We start from the raw sequence: 22,328 nt of genomic DNA on the forward strand, positions 1-22,328 counted from the left end.
CAGCTCAGATATAAACCTTTAATGGACCACTTAAGCAACAGCGTGGAAACTTTTCTTTTTAATGCATCCTGCCATGTCAGGAAGCCGACCTAACAATTCTTTTGAAGAGCTCAATGGCTGTTTTTAAGTGAGTGGATGCAAACTCAGCTACAATGCAGACTATTAAATTCAATTAAAGAATGAATTGTAACTCCTTCTCATATTTTTCTGACCTCACTTTAATACCAGACTGCACTCTTTAATCAGACTGCACTATTTTACAACAGGAATAGAGTGCCATAACCATGAGCAGTCCTCATTGTTTGTAGTAATGGTCTCCAATCTGCAGCCTCATAGTTTTTTCTTCACTGGCAAGACACTTAGGTTAAGCTCCAAAATTAACTCACTGTGAAACTTGGGAAAAAAAAGTTAAGTAGCAATCTATTTGAAAGACCTATAAAATTAATCAAATATTAAATGTGATGTTTTTGCCTGTGTAAAAACACACAGCTGACATATATGTAACTGGCATTATTCTGATTTAAATATGACATAAATCATAGCCTGCATCTCACTTTTAAAGTAGTTTCAATTCTGTGACAACAAAGCTACATGCAGTTCTATGTGCTGAATGTACTGTTGTTAGTGTGAGTGTTGGGGCTTGTGTTTTAACATGCCAAACAGTTCAAAAATAAGGTTTTAATTAATTTAATCTGTGCTATGGGCTAATAATGTAGACTATAAACGTAAATTATTCGGATAGGCACGTAAATCAATTCTTAAAGAATATAAAACGTCTTATGTTCAGTTGGATAGAAGGCAAATGGCTAATAATCGTATTTTATTGGAGTGTATAACTGTAATAAAATTTGCAAACTGCCATTTTTGCACATGTGCATCCATTTTCCTAGAGAAAAACAAACAAACAACAACAAAAAACATCATATAGTGTGATGGAAGTCTAAGTGGATGGCTGTGACGTAATAACCAATTAAAGTATAAATACTGGCGGCAAAAATGCAAAACAAAACTTACTTTAATTGTCCTCCCGTGCCTCCCGTCACCTGTTACAGCGCCCAAACTCCCACAGCAGCAGCCTCCCGGTGAACCCTGCGGCCACGTCGGAGCTTTTGTCTGACAAAAGAATGAGCAGTATTTCCTTACCGAGCGGTGTGGCGGTGAGAATAAGTCGCTCTATCTTTTATAAATGCCCCACATGGTCCCCAAACACTTAATTATCGCTAGGTAAGGCAGTGTGGACTGTCCTCCTCTCGGTGATTGACAGCGGGGTGAGGTGAAGTGGCTCCGGAGGGGTTCACGGACCCTCTTGGCGAGCGGCAGCGTCGATAGTTTAAATATGTTAGACTAAAATCATTAAATATATACGTGAAGTTGTTGCTTGTGTGCTATGAACTGATGAGTGGGAGAATGTAGCGCTGAAATGCGTGGCTGTGTTTCTGTGTTTCTCCGTGCCCCCCTCTGTCTGTCGTTTTTTTGGTTTCGCCCAAACTTGGTTCAGATTTGAGTTGGTTTTCTCTGCTATCTGGGATCGCTCTATTGGAGGTGAAGGACCGCCTGTCCCCTCTCTGCCTGGGCTGTCAATGGCTTTCGGGACGTGTTTTATTTGAATGTCTGGGCGATATAAGTGACCAATAATGGATATTCTATGGATATTATGGACCATACCGGCCGTAATAGCTGTTGAAGGTAAGCTAATGTTTCCATCCTCAACGGTTAAAAGCCGCATCTTGTTGCCGGCTTTGAGTTTGAGACAAAGCGCGTGAGCGGACAGTTGGTTTATTTTTACCACAGGAAGCTAAAAAATAAACCACTTTTAATCTCCGTTGATAATAATAATGATGTGGCGTAACATGGCGTTTACAGTGCAGAGACTCAGCTCAAAGCAGCGGGTAAGGGATGATGGTGGGACACAAAAACATGCCCCAGCATCCCCGCAGGTACACGGATGCTGCTGAGCGTCGCTAGCGTTAATTAGGATGTAAAATTAGCAAAAGCTAGCTAGGTCAGGATAGGAAACATCACATCTCTGTCACCCAGGTCGCATCCCGAGTGTCCGTGGAGGTGTGTCACCGGGTTCATCTCAGTTTGTGATACAAATGTGGCACACAAACATCCCCTTTAACCCTTTCTTTAGCATATCCAAGACAAAATGCGCATTTATATATTCTTAAAATCATCATAATTGAAGTTATAAAAGACTGAGTCTGGTCCTCATGCAGGCATTTGTAGGCAAAGCTTGGCTAAGCAGTAAAAGGCAGCAGGCAGCGTGGCTCAAAGCACAATGACACAGGTTGAATGGTGAAAATAATCTCTATAATATGTGTTTACAGCAGCATGTCTGTGATGCACAAAAGCAACTCAGTGCTAGTGTTATCATGCTTATTGTTGCAATATTAAAATATAAAAGACCTCTAGCACTTGAAGGGACTATCTCACTGACATTTGACCTTTAATCCTTTAAAAATTAGTTTGAGATTATGAAGGATATCTTTCTTTTGAAGCAGAGCGTATCAGTCTGTGCTTTGAATTTTAATTTGCAGGTGATTTAGTGAAGCCACACTCATTATCCCCCCGTGACTTGACAGGAGACATCTGCCACAGTGAAGAATGGAAAGTGTCACCCCAGTCATACATTTATTCTGGCTATTTTTAGGACGCTGTCAGAAAACAAACATGTCTTCTTCCGCTGGTCAGTTTAACTAAACCTCATAATTGCAGGTGGAGCCCGGGAAACTATGTAGAAACTCAACTAAATGTGACCACGGGATAAAACAACAACAAAAAAGAGAAACAGGGGAAGAACGTTCAGCCGAGTGTTTACTGTAAAATCATTTGTATGTGTGTAGGGACATCAGAAAGTTGCACAGCGAAGGTCGAAGGACCTGTCAGGTCGGATAAAGGACTGGCACAGACTTTGACAAACGTCATGCGTATTTATGCAGACTTGTACTGACTGCTGCTGTTTAGGGTTTCAGTGTAGGTACATATCCAAGAACTAACAAAGAGATCTGAAAGGCGGGCTTTATATTTCACATGGGCAGCTTTAAAAATTGTGTCAAAGCTGTTGAATTTAATTTTAGGTTTAGTCACTCGACATCGTTCCAGGACAACCTATTATTTTGGGAAATCATATGTACATGTTTAAATTACACCATATAAATACAGGGAACAATGTGCACATTTCATACAATCCGCAAATTGTATTTTTATTTGAATGTATTCAAAATATTTTTTGTAATATATATTTTTTCTCTGTCGTATCTTAGATCATTTCACAAGCATAATACAAAAATCAGATGCATTAATATTAAAACAACATAAAATATACTGTCATGTCCCGCATTTAGATAATTTTATAAATTAAATATATTAAATATTAACAGAAATATATACTAGATTTACATGAAATATATTCCATTAAAAAATACGTCCTACAAATCACACACCAGGTAACTGTATATCATCATCCTATGTATATATGCACATAATATTCAATATGTTTTCTTTTAATTACTGATATGATCGCTTGATTGCTATGATGATAACGCTTATTTATTTTTTGATTTTTATCCCTGCTGTTGTGTCCAAGAACAAGTCAACCACAGGATGTGAAAAATGCCAAAAATAACAGATTCACACCACACAGTGTTCCACTTCCCTTTGCTTATTATTTCTCTCTAAAACGCAAACATGACCACAGTTACTGTTTGTCTTCCTACATGTAAAATCTACTGTGAAGCGCATGTGTAAGCTGAGAGCATGCAGTGCCTCAAATACCATTCGGCACTGCTCCTCAAATAGTTATCTCAGCGTATTGAGGTGCACCTCTTGCTCGATTAAGAAGGTGCTGCTCATATTTGGTGTTACACCACGTATACCGTGTGCGGTACCTTTCGTGCCTGTGGTGTTTCACTTTTTAATTCGTACACCAGCTAGTCCCGTCTCCAACCCAGTTACAGCCCCCCTCCATTTTACCCTGTGAATCACCCTAGCCGACTGTCCAATGAAGTTGCAAGGATGGCTTACGTATGAGAAATAAAGGGTTGAAAAAGAGGTCACTGCAGCTCTAATCCGAAAAAAAAGCGACATCCCAGCATGCAACGGAAAAGAAGCCTCGAGTGGATCGTTTTGACACGTTTAGTGCCGGGACACTACATTTCCTCTGTTGTTATTTTCTTTAATAGGGAGTGACATCTTCGTTTTAATGCTGTTTTTCACTGACGAATGTTACCTGCAAATGTGTACTTTTAATTATACTGTACCATTGCATTGCATTAAATGTTGATTGCCGAAGCACTGTATAAAAACCTAAACTATACATTTATTTACTGCATACATTGAGTCTAATGGAGTCATAACTCCCATATTTGTTGAAGTGTACCTGATCTCTGTCGAACAAACACATGAAATAATCAATAAATCAGATGGGGACTGTACTGGAGAGGATTAGAGGATTAAAACTGGGGCCAAACTTAAGAAAATCCTTGCTGTATTTATTTTGCGAATGCTGTCAACACTGCCACACCATGTAGAGCCTGCAATACTGTCAACTGGCCTTGAAATGCTAATGTTTGAATTTAGCCTGTGACCTTTTTACTCAGCATCTCATCACTATTCAGACGACTCTCTACCAGTATCACCACGTTGGACAACTATGAATGCCTCTAATTCATCAGCAGCATTCAGCCATTTTTCAAAAGGCATTTAATTCGCCCTGCGGAATGTGAAACAACTCTAAATTGTTGATTAGCGTTAATGTAATCTGCCATTGATGCCAGTTCTTATTGGTTTAGTTAACAGGAACAGACAGGCTCTCTTCGAAAATTAATGGAGGTAGTACTGCCAAGGAAATTAGCCTAGCTATGTCAAACATGTCTATGAAAACACACTGTGGATTTATCCCTTCATTAGTTTACCCATTCATTGTCATCAGCGCTCGGTTGACAGCCATGCTAACAACGCTGCTCCTCTAATTCTGTTGAGTGGATATTCTCGGATTCATCCCCGGCCATAAAATTATAGTAGCCTGTATTGTTGGGAGGAGATGAAATTTACTAGACGGATCATTTGGTTTTTCCGACCCCCCCCCTCCCTTCGCTTCCCTTTCTATTGTGGTATTACAGTTTGTACTGTGCAAACACAGCAAACATTTTCTGGGAGGGTTGGTGTTGCTATGATGCAATAACAACCTCCTCCAGACTTGCATGCGAGTTGTTGTCGGGGTCAGCAGGATGATAGATGACTTTGATACAGCATTTCTTTTCTCTTTTTCTTTGAGGGCAACATAATGGGACAGAAACCACAGTAGAGGATGGTGAAGTGGGGTAGAATGAGATCACAGCATGCAGTCTTTAAAAAATGTCTAGCAGATTTGATTGCATTTCAATATGCGCTGCATTCCTTCAGCGCTCCATTGAGCGCTGGAGCCCACTCAGTTTAAAGTTGGCAAACACCGGTCAAGTTGATGTTTTAAGAAATTTTATTTTTGTTTTGATTTAATTTAGTAAATTACATATTTTACATTTGTATTCTGCATATCCCTTTTCAGCATTAATTTTCTCACAAAATACAAGCCAGCCTGACAGTTCAGGGCACACAGTATGATTGTTAATGTTTTGAAAATCCTGCCAAGTTTGGTAAAGATGCTTTCATATGTAAATCGAGCTGTTTCTGACCGGAATTGTTTTGTAAGGAATAGACGTGTGAGTGTAACATGGAAGCATTATGTTTTTGTGGAAGAGTAACAAAAGACAGACGGAGGCGGGCTCTGAAATGGGATTAGATAAAGGTAAAATGAGCGACCGTATACAATCCAGTGTTTTCTCAGTCCACCCAATGAGCAGATGCAGGGAGCTGGCCTGCACGCCAACCGCCACAGTAGGCTTTCACAAAGAATCTGTCTCTATTCAAGCCTTAATCCATGCTGCCGAGGGCCCAGGCATTGTCACTTTGCATGCAAAATTTCAATTAGTGCTGGTACCAGTTGTTTCACTTGAAGGGGGGTGTCACATTTCAGAGACATCTATGGCTACCTTTAGGGTGAGATTAAGGCAGAAGTGTCACTGCTTTGCTTAAGAAAATTTTGCATTGCATAAGGTAACTGACACTGGTACTGAGCTGCTTTGCTTTGTCACGGCCACTGTATGTATCGGACCTTGTTCCGATTACTACATGTTTGAAGTAATACATATAGAATGTTTATTATCTCAAAGTAAATTAGGAAAAAATGGATGATTTGTTAAAACCTTCACATGTGGGATTGCAGTGTTGTAGAGTTCTGTCCCAGCTGGCTCTGCTAGCAAAATAGTAGCGTATGTTGCTCCTGGCTGCAGCTCGTTCGACCAATTCAACTAAGGATTCAGTTCAGGACATGATAGACTGTTCGACACTGTTTCCATGCTTTCAGCTGTTTGACTCTGACTGCGGTTCACTGACATGAGCCAACTCTTCATTCTCTCCTGCCTGGTTCCAATCCACACATATTTGCCCTCCGGAGGTGATGCTGAAATAATGGCATTTTAGCTTGTGGAACATGTTTGACAAAAGAACTGAAGTTTAAGAAATTTAATAGTGGATTCAAAAGGGTATTAAAGTATTATTCATATGGCTTCGGGATGTCATGTGTGGCCCTGGAAAGTCTTTCGACAAACCATGTTGGTACTGTTAGAGTGTGCTGCTCTTTATCCCTGAGAGCATTCTCTACTAAAACTACGCAAGGTGCAAATAATGACGTGCTGACCACAAAGGGAGTTACTGGGGTATGAGAATCTATGAGTGGAGCAATAATGCTTTATTTATGCTGGACGCATTTGCTAGGGTTGTGAGGGGTCTGCACTGCCAAAGTGATGTCACACCATCAGACACAGCCCTTCATGGTGGTCCCATGCGGCAGGTTTTTGCCTGTTAATGTACATCCGACATTTTCTGCAAATGCGCATGGACCAACAAAAGGCACAAATGATGCTGTAGACAAGTGTTTTGATACACTGCCCCCCACAGTTTGGGAGAATATGGGTGTGCTGCCAGGAGAAACCCGCACAGAGCATAAAAGATCCAAACGTTCCCTCTAGGGATGGGCAAAAACAAGCAAAAACACTATTCGAAAATCATGGCAACTATTCAACGATTTTTCGAATAATTTGGGAGCGTAGCGCGACAAAAATAGAAGAGCCGCGTAAAATAGAGAGTTGTTGCGCGACAGACGGGGGTTGTCCGTTGTTGCCGGTGAAGCCGCTGTAATTGATTAACGGGGGCGAGCTGCTACGGGACTCGCGCTGCAGACATGTCGTGCCGCTGACGTGCCCGGCCAAATGACTGTGGATACTTGTTGTAGACTTGTGATACGCAAGCTTTGCCTCACAGAGTTTGCACTGCACCTCATTTTCGTTTATTTTGTTGAAAGTTGCTCCACACGTAACTTTTTGATGACTGTAGTAGTCTCTGCATGTTTCTCCTGTTTGTAGAAGAGCATCAAACTAGCTGGTAGCCCATCTCACACCGCTGTAGTAATCCTATACTGCCCTCGTGCGGTTAGGAGCTGAATTGCATGTCAAATAAAGAGGGGAAATAAGACGGTGAATAGTAATAGTCGCATTAAAAAATCGATTTTTCAAAATAAAACGACTATTCGAAAATTCGAAAATCGTGACCCATCCCTAGTTCCCCATCACATTGCTGGGGCAGTTCATGTCCGTGTGACCGTCCATGTGGGAAGCATACTTATGGCTTAATGCCCGGGGCACACTGTTTATGTGAGCAGCAGTTGCTGAACTTCTTGTTTTTGTTTTTTGTCCTGCGCCCTTGTTAGAGCAGCCACACTGCCCACGTGAGCAGTGCTATAAAGGCATGGTGCAGCTGCTGCTCAGCTGCAGAACATCTAGAGATTCAAAGTCTCTTCTATTTTTTCTGCACGATACGCTGTTTCCAGTAAAAATAGACTGAAAATTGTCTCCTGATAATGATATTGACATCGTACTGACATTGATTACAATTTAAATGTCCATATCTGTCACAGGCATGGAAAAAAAAGATTTTCAACTCAACACTTCCTGTTTCATCTCAACATAAAAGCCCCTTGACAACATTTGTTAACACAAGGCTTTTTATTGTGAAATATTTGCAGGATCATGTTGTTGATAATGCAGTGGCTTGCAAGGTTCCATAAATTAGTGGAGTACTAGCTTTTAACTGTGGAAATACAGTCCTCGAAGCAGCAGGCAGCTCTGCAGCAGCAACGCTCTCTGTGTGAACACGGCATGCGTGCGAGCTACAACAGTTCAGCGAGGTTGCTTTCAAGCACTGCTCACACAGGCAGTGTTACCCTGGCATATGTGTGGGAACTGCAACACAACTAATTTGTTTGTTGCAACACAATCAGCATGATGTGGGGCGTTGTCTCCATACACACTAAAAAAAAATCTGCACATTTTACACTATTCTGCATGTGACTTAAGTTCTGGTTGCTGCTACAGCATAATTTCCCACAGATCTACATTCTCGGCTCGTGTATCATATTTGAGTCAGTTTTGCGTACGTTCACTTCCATGAGTCCAGTACAGAGTTAGGAGCGGAGGGATCAGTTTACCAAAGTTCTGAATTTAACTACCACACTGGGAAGCACTGTTATACTTTAAAAAACACAGTATGACCTGCTGAGCGACAACTTCAGAAGCCAAGCCAAAAATTCAGCCGTATCACTCTGCACTGGCTGTACCTCGTGGCTTAACACTTCATATTACTATATGGCCTATAAGCAGCAGCATGCTCGTGGTACTCTTTATTTTCACACGCCCTTTATCGCTAAATTTCATATACTATAGATTTAGTGCATTTAGAGAGACTTTTTTTCTCCACTTTTGGTATTTATAGCTTCTTAAAGAAAGAACAGGTGTTTAATCTTCTGTCTCTTTGGTCTGTTATAAGGCCTGTTTAGTTTGCCGAGACCAGCTGGTCAGATATGGCTGCTACTTGATGCTATCAGAAAATGAAAATATTTTCAGAGTCAACAGGTGTTTCGGGTCTCTCTTGCCAGTGCATGACATCAACCGAAAACTGTGGGTTCATTTTAAGTATAAATGAAGTGCATGAGCCTCCCTTGGTGCATTTTAGACTTGATTTAAAGTACAGTCTTAATTAATACTCACAAATTTGCTCTGACGTATTGTGCATTTCTTTGTGTATTGTGTGGTTAATAATATATTAATTACAAATGAATATTTTTATAACAGTTGGAAACGTGATAGATTAAAGCACAGGTCCTGAAAAGAAGATGAGTCACACTGTACTGAGATATGAAAGAACACTTGTGCGTTATTTATTGGTTCCAAAACAAAGGGTCCTTGTGCAGCTGAAATAACAAGATTTCAAAGTTTTATCGAAGGAAAAAAATAACAGTTTATCCAGAAACAAAATAAGAAAAGAAATGGCAAGACTTGTGCTGTGATTCATACGCGCGGATATTATTGTGGGATCACAACAGTGAGGAAATCTGTCACAAGTACATAATTGTTTCTCTTGGCAGAGGAAGTCTGACAGGATATCTCAATCTACAATCTCATCAAATCTTAAACACACAAAGATAAAAAAGCCGTAACCAACCTGCTTTCACTTAATATTAGGGTTGGTCGAATTAAACGAGCCTAGATGGGTTAAATGATAGTTGAGCATAAGTCTCAGGCGGCATTTACTTTAGAAGTTAATCGCTAGTCCCAGAAAAATACACATGTTGACTTTGAAATACTGTCCCTGCTTGTCTAAACTTCTTGTGGCGCTTGTGTTTTCCATCCACATGTGGCAGTAAGCTACAACAAATCAATGCTTCTTTTAATACAAGTCCAGCTGTAGAAACTAATATATTTCGTTTGCCTTTACACAATTGATCCAAAAGTAGTGCATGCATATTGAAGAACTTTTGTACAAGTCACAAAATTGTACATCAATTTCAAATTGAGTTGTTATGTAACACCGGAGGTGCCGTGTGCTATGAATGGTGAAAAGATGCATTATGTGGAAATGCATTATTTAGTGAGGATCAGGTGAATTAGAGGTCTTGAGATTTGTTTTTCTTGCAGGGCTTTAAGGATAGGTGTGCCGTTTGATTGGAGGACTATAATTGCTTCAGTGTGTAGCTGGGAAAACAGGGTGGTCGGAAAGTGAAAGAGTATGACTAAAGCTATCATAACAGATTCATAGTGCTCCCATTGCTATCAGCTTAAAACTGGGCAAAGATAAGATCAAGTTGACTCAACATTGTAGCACACGTTAATTTCTTTTTCACATTATAACAGAAAGCATCTGTTATGTTATATACCCAGTATATCAAGTTTGCAGACAGATGTTTATCTGTGCAGTTTAATTGGAGTTCGTGTCCAGCGGGTCTGCTTCAACCCCGTGGAGTAAAGTTTGCATATGGCGTCTTCTTGCTGACTAGAAGACAGTTGTTCGTATAAATAGACACTTATGGAAGAAACTTGCTTTACCTCCATGTAACCTCTCTGATATTTCACACAGGAATCTAGATCAAGGATGTTCTTATATCCTGCTGTCTTAATTAGCACATGTTAATTGGCAATGTGCAGTCTCTTGGTAAGTCATATTTATTAGGAAGAGAGCCTGATTCATCCCAACCCGCCGGGAATAGAAATCATTAGGGGACAGTGAGAAGTATTTCCAGATATTATTCATAACAGGAAACGTGTAAGCACTCACAATCAGAATGGCCCTGCAATATCCAGGCCTAATTTGCCGTCTGAATTTTTTTGTGCAGTCTCAAGTCCCACCCATTATGTGGAATCAGTTTTACGGCTTTGTCACTTCCTGTTTTTATCCAGGCGGTAAAATTGTCGAACGATAATGGGGTTTTTGCAAAAGGCCGAGATGAACTGATCAGTGTGACCCCCTGTTCCAGTCACATCCTTCATGTGGACATTGAGTCATACGCATTAACAATATGGCGCTCATAATAATCAGCGATGCCAGAGCTAGGAGCGAGGGAGAAAGAGAGACAGAAGGAGGAGGAGGAGGGAGAGTGTACCCTGAGAGAGGTCAGACCTCGTTTCAGAGACCCCCATCCACACACACCCCAGGTACTGTGACACTGCCTTTATGAGCGCGCCCGGAGAACACAAACCCACCGGATTAGTGTCTGGCTCTCAATGTCCCCGGGAGCAGAGCCCATCGGCTGAGACAAAGCGTGGCTGATTGCGTTGTCATCTGCATCACAAAGGGAAGCCTTTTCTACCTGAACCGCTGCCTGCGCGCCGTGCAGCACATCACATCTATCAGCGACTCTAGCCCCACGTGACATCTGCCTTTTGTTTTTTTGTCCATCTCTGTCTCCCCCCCCCTCTTCCATTCTTTCCCTCTGACCCACACCGTCTGTCCACCATGGCCCACATCAACAGTAGGACCCCCCTCCCCCTCGCCCTACCCTCGCCAGTGGAAACTAGCTTCTCAGTCTGCACCAGCGCTGACCGTTTCCGTTTTTTGCCGGTAGTTATGTGCTCAGCGCGGTGTGCATCATCTTCTCTTGCTGCAAAGAGCCACTAACACATTTGTTGTCTTTCCTCTTTTCCCCCTCTGGCTGTGGCTGGCTAGCTGTATCTCAGCACCGCCAACATGCAGACACATCAGACAAAAAGCCCAGTCTCTCGCTGTCAGACCCTAACACGTCTATCGGTCTCACTCGGACAGAGAGAACAACCCAGCTGAGGTGCTGCCAGCAAGCAGACATGTTTTGTCTGATTAGTGTACTGGGCAGGCAGGCTCTGCTCTTCTGTGACTGATGACTGATGTCTTGTGTTTGTGGCGCAGGCAGGTCCTGCAGCCATAACAGAGATAGATCAAGCCTCCCTATCCGGATTATCTTCTTATGCGTATGCATACTTACCATAAGCCTTATGTTGGCTTTTATATGCGTTGTAGTACTTCATCATCATCAAACCAACTACTTTTTAAAGAACCCATCCTCCTTTCATATTTCATGACTTGAACGTGCACTACTCTCTATTCTGTGAAATAAAATTTTCATTTTTGGGGAGAAACAAAGATGTTGGATCTATCTCAGGCATGATAACCAAAGCTGAAAGGTACAGTTTCTGTTTCCCATTTAAGACGCTTCATGAATAAATTCAATAGATTAAACAGGGTATGACATTTAGAAAGTGCAGGAAGGGACGGAAATGACTTTTTTTTTTGTCCTTTAAGTGTGATAGTTGGTTTCTATTCACACGTAATTGCATTAGCTTAGAGAATAGGGAATTAACACAAGGCAATTAACTGATTTGGCCTTTGGCTGTGACTTGTCTGGTTTTAGATAGCTGGAGCCCAAACTGTGTTTTCATAGATTAATTTAGAAATCACATTCAATCAGATGCAGAACCGTGTAAACCCTGCAGTGGGAGAACTTGATATACCTCAGTAAATTAGATGAATGCCTCATTGTGGTTGGTGGCAGAGCAGAAAACAACCATCTCTCTATTGACTGTAGCTCATTCTAATAAAAATATCCTCCTTTTCATTTAAAAGACAGAAAGTCAAGGATGGAGAGGTAAGGGTCATCACAACAGCAGGGTACTTCTTAGTGCTTAATCGCCTGTAGTCCAATTACCATGACTGCTAGGCCACGCTGGCTAATTGTCAACAGCCAGGGTGTAATTTTCATTTCAACTTTGGGGGAACAGATCCACTGGTACACTCTTTAGACACTACAATTATTCTCTTCACCACAGAGAGTGGTGTTTTCTTAATGGGATTCTATCCATGTGTGTCATACACTGCATGTACGGTACGTAACGCTTTGACACTTAACATCACACCCTGACCTTAACAGTGCATTAAGAAAGGGTCATGTTAGCTGATGATCACAGATACATATTCATGCAGTCATAAGCACAAAAAGGCATGTTTTTGAACTGATGATTCACTTAACAAAAAGGCTCTATTTTCCTCTTTAGAATAGATAAAATGCTAATTTTTGAATTAAAGATAGTGAAAATTCAAATTTAAGACCAATTCATTACTAAAAGCATTTTAAATGTGTATTTGTTCAGAACTTGGAGAAATTACCACGTTTTAAGGACTAAGATAAGATAAGATATGCTTTTATTGAGCCCCAGAGGGAAACTCAGATGCTGTAGCAGCACAACAAAGTGCAAATAAATAGAGGAATGTAAAAAATAAATAATTGAAAGTATTTAAAATAAAAATAGAAGCTATACAAGAGTAACTGAACTTAAGATGATGAAGCATGTAGTATAGCTATAGTACCAACCATTGTTGTACTTAAATTAATGATGCAAATATATATGTTTCTAGGTATTAATGGTATAAAAATAAATAATACTGTAACCTACCAATTTACTATCAATTACTTGATCATTTACAGTGCAAGGACAGCAGCTGCTCTCATCTTTAAAGTCTCAGTGAAGCCCAAGTTAGCATCTTTAGCTTCTGTACTGTGACGTAGCCTGTTTTTCAGTGAAATGGAATATTTGAATGGTGTACAGTTACAGGAAGGATTTAAATCAAAAACTTTGCATTTGACTGGACCGCTAAAAAGTGGGCGGGCTTAGGGTTTAGCACACACTGAGCTACAGCTGAGTTCACTGCTGAGTGGACTGTTGGCTCCACACACCTCCCTTGCCTTTAGATCAGGAGGAAGATGAGGGAGACATTAAGGAATGAGACCTCAGCCACACTGACTTGGAAATGAAAACAAAGGTTCGGCCCACTGATGTAAAAACTCAACTTTTCCTAGTTCTCTCCATACTGCTTTGTTAGCTAGCTACTACAACCCACTACCGGTGAAGTGTAGTTTTATATGACCGATGTGGCTAGCTAGTTTCCCAAAGTCTCAATTAATTAGAGGAACTTTTGTAAACGGCCCTGAGTGCAGGATTAACCATCAGACATTTGAAACTGTTTTACCTGGTGTTACAGAAACAGGGTCTCTCCAGATCCCCCATAAGTCTTAAAATAATTCCTAATATAAGGCCCATAAAGGTCGTAAAGTGACAAATATTTGGCATAAAACAAGAGATAAATGATCAGTTAACACAAGGACACAGGATTAAAACTGGGAAATGTGTTTCTCATTTTAAGGGCACTTTAAGTAAAAATAGTTTCCCTTTCACTAAAAAAATGTCAGCTAGCTAGCAACTGCAATGTTCAGGCAGCAAAATGGCTCCGTTTTGTTTATATTTTGACAAATCACTTTTATGTATTAGTGGGAATACGTCTCTCCCTAAAGTGACCAGCAGAGTTGTAGTCATGGTAAGCATACAATAGATTTCAGATCATAAGGGGATGACAGGTGGAGCACACAGCGAGCACTGCTGTGGTTTTACTGAGAGGATTTATTTTATTTCAAGCAGAGGCATAATTTGGATTGATGAAATGCAGCGTTTATATTTCTTCCCTGACCTCATACCACTGTAATCAGTCTACCTCGGCTCACAGGTCCAAAATCAATAACCTAGACTCAGCAAAGATTATACCCTTATGATTGTGTTTATGGAGCCCCATCAATTGACACTTCATTGTAGCTGTTTCATATTCAGCAAAGCTGGTGATAAATGCACCATTCGGGCACAGAAAGCTTACCTGAATTTACATAATCACTCGTCTGAAAGTGGATCTAGTGTGGGGAGCAATCAGCAGCATCTGCCACACTCAAGAGCCCCTGTTAATGCAATAACATCTTGTCCCCCTCTTGTTTCAACCAACAATCCATTGTTATTTTTATTTTAATTTCAGACCTGTTAAAGATATCCAGCAGGAAACACTATCTCTAAAACACATGCCCACGACTCTGGGGCTGCCAGAGAAAGACCAATACACGTCCTCTGGGGTCAATAAAACAATGTCTGGAATCACAATACAGCCATGAGGTAACGCAGCTTACAAAACGGGAGCCAGGTATATAAGGAGATGGTGAAATGATGACTGTTTTCCATGCCTTCCTCTGGCAGGGCCCTCTGGGTAGAAATCACAATGGATCAATCGGTAGGGCAGCTGGAAAATCCATAGAGGATCTCGGGAGACCTGCTGTGCCTGTGAAATCAATGCAGAAATCCAGCTGAGACCATTAAAAGAAACGAATGTCACATGATAGGGTTAAACATGTAGAATATTATTATTCATACAGTCCAAATAGGTTTTTCATCTGCAGATAATACAAGCAGGCACGGACGTCAATAAAGGCACCGCAGATTGTCTTGTATTTCAAGCACCTACATTCAAACCATCCATCATGTCTTTGACCAGTTGTCAGCTCTAAGAAAGAGAGAGGCAGAGAGGGAGAAAGTTAAATAAATTGAGGCTTTACTGTATTTGGTCTGGGTTTTATTGTAGTTTATTACTTAAGAAGAAGTACTGTAGCAGCAGGGAGAACTTGGCAGCACTCAGGCCGTGGGCACTCTCAGATAAAAGCAGGCCAGCAGCCTTAGCTGTGGTGTTAGTGGACATTTCTCTTCCAACACACCTCAGTAATTTGGATCTAGTGTAGGGACTTTAAAAAGAAAACTAAGGTGTTAAAATTAGTCACTGATTAATAGATTGATTCATTTTTTGTGTCTGTAACATGCTAGAAAATAGCAAAAGAAATTAATTTTCCCGAAGTCCAAGGTGACAATTTGATTTTTTTGTTGTGTCTGACCAACAGTCCAAAACCCAAAAATATTTAGTGTACTGTCCTGTAAGGGGACTTCCTGAAAACACGAGTGTTTTCTACCTGATGCGCGCTCTCGTCCACTCGCATTGGATCGTCTCATCACTTGACAGATAAGCTAAAAACCTTCCTACAAACCTTTACCTTAATCCCAAGATTAGACCTACAGGAGAAAACATGAGTTCTGTATGCCTTCGTAGTTGTAGCGTGTATTGTTCAGTCTAGTTTGCCTATAATTTTCCAAGCTTTAGAATCAAAACTAGCCCATACTTTGCCACTCAGTCCAACTTCTCATTTTCATCAAACCAAAATAATTCAGGTATTTTTGTTCAGCATTATTACAAGGGCTGTAGTCAATAAAAGAAAATCTTAATCAGATGAGATTCTCCCTACTCTTCAACCAATCAATTGGTCGCACGCTATCTCTAGATTAACTAAATTGCCACAGTGCACTGAGTGTGCTCTACCTGTTAGCGTTGTATATCCACCAAAATGTCTTTTTGTCCTGTCATAGAGCTCGACATTAACACCTGTTAAACTCTGTGTTCAGGCAGGTGGAATGCCTCAAGTGAAAAATATATATATGATATCCACTGAAATACAGTCCGAAAATAAACTGCACACTGTAACGCTTTTCCACCTGAGCTGCGTGCACAAATCTGTCTCAGTGTTGAACAGCACTGATGAGAAAAATCTGACATATTGGACACTATACAGGGTAACCTTCGGGTTGAATCTGTCATATACAACATAATGCTACTCACATTAAATATCTCTGTAATGCTGTATGAGAGAGAGAGACTTAACTATTTTTAACCCATTAGCCATCCTGCAGCTCCAACAAGGGCTCCGGTGTGATTCTATTCCTTTCAGAGGCCTAGCAATCCAGCCCTGAACTGCGGTGTCTTTTTGGAGACAAAATTAAATAAATCCATAATGGTAAAATCTGACACTGAATGTCTTCTGTGATTGTTTATCCGTTTCTCAATTAAAAATGAGAGCTAAAAATGTTTACTTTGTGTAAAACACTGCGCTCATCAGCACTCGTCATTGTCACCAGCCATCCAGCTACCTCACGTCCACAGTGGAGAAGGGGCGGGACAAATACTACAAAGACCAACCATCACACAGGACATGTGTGCTTAACAATAGCAACTGCAGTTTTCAGCTGGGTACAGAAACTCTTTGGTGGACAAACAGGCTTATTAAAGTAACACCAGCAATTGTCTGACGATTGAGAATTTGGTTGGACAAGAGCATAACAACCAAAAAGTTGACCAATCAATCAGCCCCTAATGACAGCCCTAACTTTTACAAAGGTGTGTACAGGTTATCATATTAACAGGCCGCTCAGAGCTGCTGGCTGAGACAGCATGGATGTTCACATTTGAAAAGGGTTAGGGGTTAGAGTAAATTTTGCTTGAAAAATGCCTTTATGTTTAATGAAAATATTACTGATTAATCTCTTTTGTTGCTTCACTAATCCATTAATTGACTGTGATGAAAATGCTGTGTGTGTTGTATGTGCCTGACTACTGGTACACCGCTCTGGTTTGTGGAACTAATGTTTTGAAACTTTGAAAATCTGTTTTTCACTTTATCTGTGCAGAAATCTGCTCTGCTGCTTTCTGTTATCTGTTTACACAACACAATAGCTACTTGACTTAGCAAAACCTTTAAGCCATTAAACAAACAAAACTTTATATATGCCTTTATGTGGGTGCTTTTTTCCAAAGCTACAGTAACTTAAGGGAACAAATACAATTGTGGCATGGGTGGCCTCAGCAGGGAAGCAACCCCAAATGCGTGTACAGTTACTCACATGCTGTGCTCGCTGCTGAACCGCCCAGCCTGATTACACCTCTTCTGAGCACTTCTCAATCTGCTTTCCTTTAGAAATGGTTTGACACTTTGTAGTGGTCAGGCAGGCGCACTACATGCATGTAGCGCCCGTACGAGTTGATGGGGGCTGCTGTCAGGAAGCCTGCCCGTTGGAGTGATTGAAAAAGCATGTTTGGGATTAGCCGTCTGTCCTCATCTGTGTGCCGCTCTGGCAGGGGTGTGTTTCCGGGGGGGTGCGTTGCTCTCTGGGCCTGCCGTGGTGCTGAGAGATGGAATAGGTAAAGCTGGGCCTCCTCGCAGTATGCCGACACACAGCCCCTCACACTGCCAAACACACACACACACACACACACACACATATGCTCATAAACAGATTTGCCTCATGACCTACACATGCTAGCAAGCACACATGCCCCTGCTCCGTGGCTCAACCTATTCACGCTGCCAGCGAAGAGGAGGACATGGAGGCAGATCATTTAAATCCTTGCTCCAGATGTCCCTTGGGCGCACTTTAACACAAAGAGAGAGGCAATTGTTGTTTTGACTTCGCTTCATTTTGCCTCACTGCGCAAAATTGAAAGGCTTTGGGTCATTTTAATATGTGACTTAACTTTTCTTCCCACCATGAGAACCAGTAAAAACAGCACATTACGCAAAAACGATTTCCCTTTGATCTTAGTGCCTACAGTAATACGTCCTATTTTTCAGAAATAGAAATTGAGACCCATAATAGTGTTTAGTGGTTTTCCTCCTTACAGACAGATTTTTGGCATGAACACGTACTAATCTCTATTTCACAGATACTAGCATGCTTATTTTCTGTCTCTCCAGTTCTGTCTGTGTGTCTCCCCCACACTCAGAGAAATGTATGAACACTTCTGTCTACACTATTACAAACCCAACACCTGCAGGGTTGGGCCGTCAGGCTTTTTCGGAGTTATGGCATTAACATGGAAACCAGAGGCACGGAGCTGGATTAGCTGAGAGGAGGTGCGAACACAAGGTCAGGGGCAAAGATGGCCTTTCAGCTAATATTTAGTCGTCATACTTTTACTCCTGTATGTCTTATCACAATACTTGGCACATGCTGACAGACATGCTGTCACAAAAGGTAAAATTCACATGCACACACGTCTCATTCTTGTTCATGTTACAGCTCGAGGCAGGTGTTTTCATGGAGCCTTATGTTTCTGTTTGTTGAGTAAAGATTATGGCAACTGGCAGCTTCTTAAGCATCTTGCTGGAAATGAGATTGAAATTGCTGTTAACATAATTTCTGGGGGTAGTGAGCTGTGTGCTAAGAACACCAAACCTTGGCTCGGATGGCATACCACAGCACAGGTCGGATGTGCTTTGACTGTTAAAGATCAGAACGGTAAGCTCTCAGTGAAACAAACATTTTACATTTGTTGTGACAAAGCATCCAGTGGCGCATTTGTGAAGTTGAAAATGTCAGAGACGGACCATGCAGCATGAATGCAAAAATAGTATTTACTGAAGTGATGAAATTAGACGGCATTTGAATTGTCAACAAGACAGGTGAAACCTGACAAACCCAGTGAACAGTTTTCAACAGGGTATAAAGAGCCTCTCCAGCTCCAGTGAAATATGCTGCTTTTAATGTCTCACTGCACTCCAGCCACCATGCAGATGATATAATCATTTGTTACCTTTAAAAAAACATGGATTTCAGCTTTAAATGACACCAAAAGTAACAACGAGGCAGCTTCCACACTAATACGTTTTTGTTTTAAAATAATAATGCTTATTTCGTTTATCCCCAGCATCCACACTACTTCTGCGTTTGGAACCCCTATAACTGAGATCTTTGAAAACACTGCTGGTTTCATTTAACTTTGAAAATTCCAGGATTGCATATTAGTCAGGAGGGGCAAAAATGGAGACCTATGAAAATTATGATTCGCATTCCCTTCCTGATTGGGTCTTATTTGTCACGACGTGTCCAGCCAAAACATTACAGCTAGGTCTACATATCTTTTGTGATTTCATCCCTCTTGTGTGGGTGTGTCTTTCCCATTGCCATAGCTTTTATGCTTCCCCATACTTGACCACCTCATAGTCATGATACTTTCAGTAACGGTTCTGCCTCCCTCTTGGTCCAAGCAAAGAGATCTCTGGTCGTACTTCTCGCCATTTCCACAGTATTTTCTGTGACTAATAGGGGTGTAACGGTACACAAAAATCACGGTTCGGTATGTACCTCGGTACACAAGTCATGATTCGTTTTTTTTTTTCGGTACAGTAATGAAAAAAATAGACAACTATTAAATATCTTTTACTTATTAAAACATACCACTACAGCAGTTAACTCTTTTTACACAATTTTTGAATGAAACAAATATATATAAAATCCTGCTTTTTCACATTGTTTGAATGAAAATAGAAATATAAAAGTGAAAAATAAAATCCTGCTGTTTTTTAACACATTTTTTGAATGAAAAATATAAATATACATTTCTGCTTAAACAGTTTTACTCAGTTAAAATAAAAAGTATAGTGCAGCTGGTCAGCTTTAAAGCCTGCTCAGATTCAGTTTTACTAGAACTTACTTAGCTTTCCCACTTTGTTAAAGTGCAGTAAACAAAACATGCTTATATCTAAAGTGCAGCTTAAACAATTTTACTCAACTCCAATGGCGTTGCTTATTTCTTTAGCGCGATGGTGAGGGAAACGCTCTTTCTTTTTAAACGATGACGATATCGTAGTTTGCACCAGATTGCTTTTTCTAGTCGTGCCGGTTAACGTTCAAACTCGGTGGTGTCGCTTTAGATGCGTTAGCATGTTAACGTTAGACGTGTTTCCAAGTGCATACCCGACCGCTGTTCTGCAGTGTCAGCACACTGCTTTTGTCTTGTCAACTTGTTTATTTCCATCTTCGTATTTTACCCTGAAACCAAAGTGTTCCCAAACGGAGGACTTAAGGTTTGCGGGTGGGTCTTCAGGTTCGTCAGGCTCACTTGCCATGTTGTCAAAATGCGAGAATGCGCTGCACAAAGTGAAAGCGGAGATTTACGGTCCGACTCAGTCCGTCACTCAATTATGTCCGTCGGAGAACTAGATATTTTAAATGGTTTGGCTCGCAAAAATGGAATTAAAATAAAACAAAATAAAATAAAATAATATCCTGCGCCCAATAATTCGGTACAGGGTTGTGCTGAACCGAAAGTCGCGTACCGAACGGTTCGACACAAATACATGTACCGTTACGGCCCTAGTGACTAAGCAACCAACAGTAGAGTAGACAATCCACTTCCTGTTTACAGCGGCACACATGTGCCCAGTGCACCTGAGTTATTATGTGATATTTGTTTTCAGGTGTGTTAATATGGACGGAGATTATTTTTGAAATGGTGCTAAAACGCTCTGTAGGGAGATTGTTTTGTGTAAGATTAAAGGGGATTTAGTGGCATCTAGTGGTGAGGATCGCATATTACAACCATCTGAAACTTCGCCCAGTTAGAATTCCTTCAGTGTATGTTATTCAGGAGGTTTTTACCGGGAGCCAAAATATCTGCAGAGGTCTCCCCCTCTCCAAAACAACCCATTTCCGTTTCTCGTACACTGTTTGGCATTTCGGAGATGGGCCTCTAGCCCAGCACCTCCTAGAGTTTGTCTACCTTTTTTCTCTGATAACTTAAGATCCAGACACTCAGGAGGTTTTAACTAGGAGCCGAATTATTTGCAGAAGTCTCTTCCTCTCAAAGACAAACTGATCCGACAATTTAAACCGGTCAGAATACTGAATGAAGCAGTTTTATGTTAAAAAAATGTGTTTTTCCAATGCTGCTTGTTGCAGAGGGGCTGCTACTGTGAGACTGATGAGAAAGAGCGAATACGCCAGTGTTTGTTTTGTCACCTCTTGGCTACCGTAGAAACATGGCAATCTCCGTAGATGGCGACCTGCTCCCTATGTAGATATAGACAGCTCATTCTAAGGTACACAATGATTCTTACTTTCAGAAAAAGAAAGAAAGAAAACATATTTACTATATTATATTTCGTTTTTGCTAATAGAGCCTACACACTGGACCTTTTTAAAAAGCCATTTAAAATGGAAATGTATTAGTGAGGATGTGGCCTGAGTCAGCAGCCAGGACACTTGGGTACTATTGAACACCTATTAGTTGAAGTCCTCTAACCAGTAGGAATCCCATTCTGACTTGACAGATGCAAACAGATACTCAACTAGCTCTGCACTGATGCATTTACTGCTCCAACCACTTCTGAGGAAATAGTCCAGTCATTATTCTTTAACAAATACCCATTTCAGCGCGAAGGGAGTCTGATCATACATTTCAGAAAGTGATTACTTCAGCACTAACAGGAAAAAAGGAAACAGTGAAGGTTTTCAGCGTTTGCAAAATGGTGGGACGACCAATTCACAGCACCTAATCCTTCATCTGACAAAGGAAGTGTGCTAAACTCTCACTTATTGTTGCTAACACTCATGTGAGGTAGCTGGAGGGCACTTCTCAACAGCTCACATGCCCAATTTCAAAACACCACATTTGCTGCCATCTTTACCTCCTTTGTCCCGCTCCAGGCCTGTCCTGTGAAAACAGCCCCACTCGCTTTTCTTTCTCCGACCATCCGCCACCTGTCATCCCCATGCTAATGTGAACCATTAACAGCCCGAGAGGCCGAATGGAAACGCACCACTTCGTAGAAATACATTACCTGTCACTCTGTCTCTGGGATTAGGACTTCACCGGTGCCAAATGATTTAAGGGCCTTTTGCTGGGTTGTCAGGAGAGACATGATTGTGCCTGTGGCCATAAAGAAACATATGTGCTGTTTT

General features: G+C 41.0%; 1 protein-coding gene across 4 annotated transcripts in view; it reads left to right on the forward strand.

The window, feature by feature from the left end:
- The first annotated feature begins 1,536 nt into the window (after positions 1-1,536).
- The window catches only part of ephb2b (eph receptor B2b), a 182,704-nt gene continuing 161,912 nt past the window's right edge, over positions 1,537-22,328 (forward strand). For all 4 annotated transcript variants that reach the window (XM_033626564.2, XM_033626567.2, XM_033626566.2 and 1 more), the window contains exon 1: positions 1,537-1,686. In XM_033626564.2, the coding sequence (XP_033482455.2) occupies positions 1,635-1,686 (52 nt within the window). In that variant the 5' untranslated portion in view covers positions 1,537-1,634. The remainder of the gene's footprint in view (positions 1,687-22,328) is intronic.

Source organism: Epinephelus lanceolatus, chromosome 1 (genome assembly GCF_041903045.1).
Source record: "Epinephelus lanceolatus isolate andai-2023 chromosome 1, ASM4190304v1, whole genome shotgun sequence".
Lineage (NCBI taxonomy): Eukaryota > Metazoa > Chordata > Actinopteri > Perciformes > Serranidae > Epinephelus > Epinephelus lanceolatus.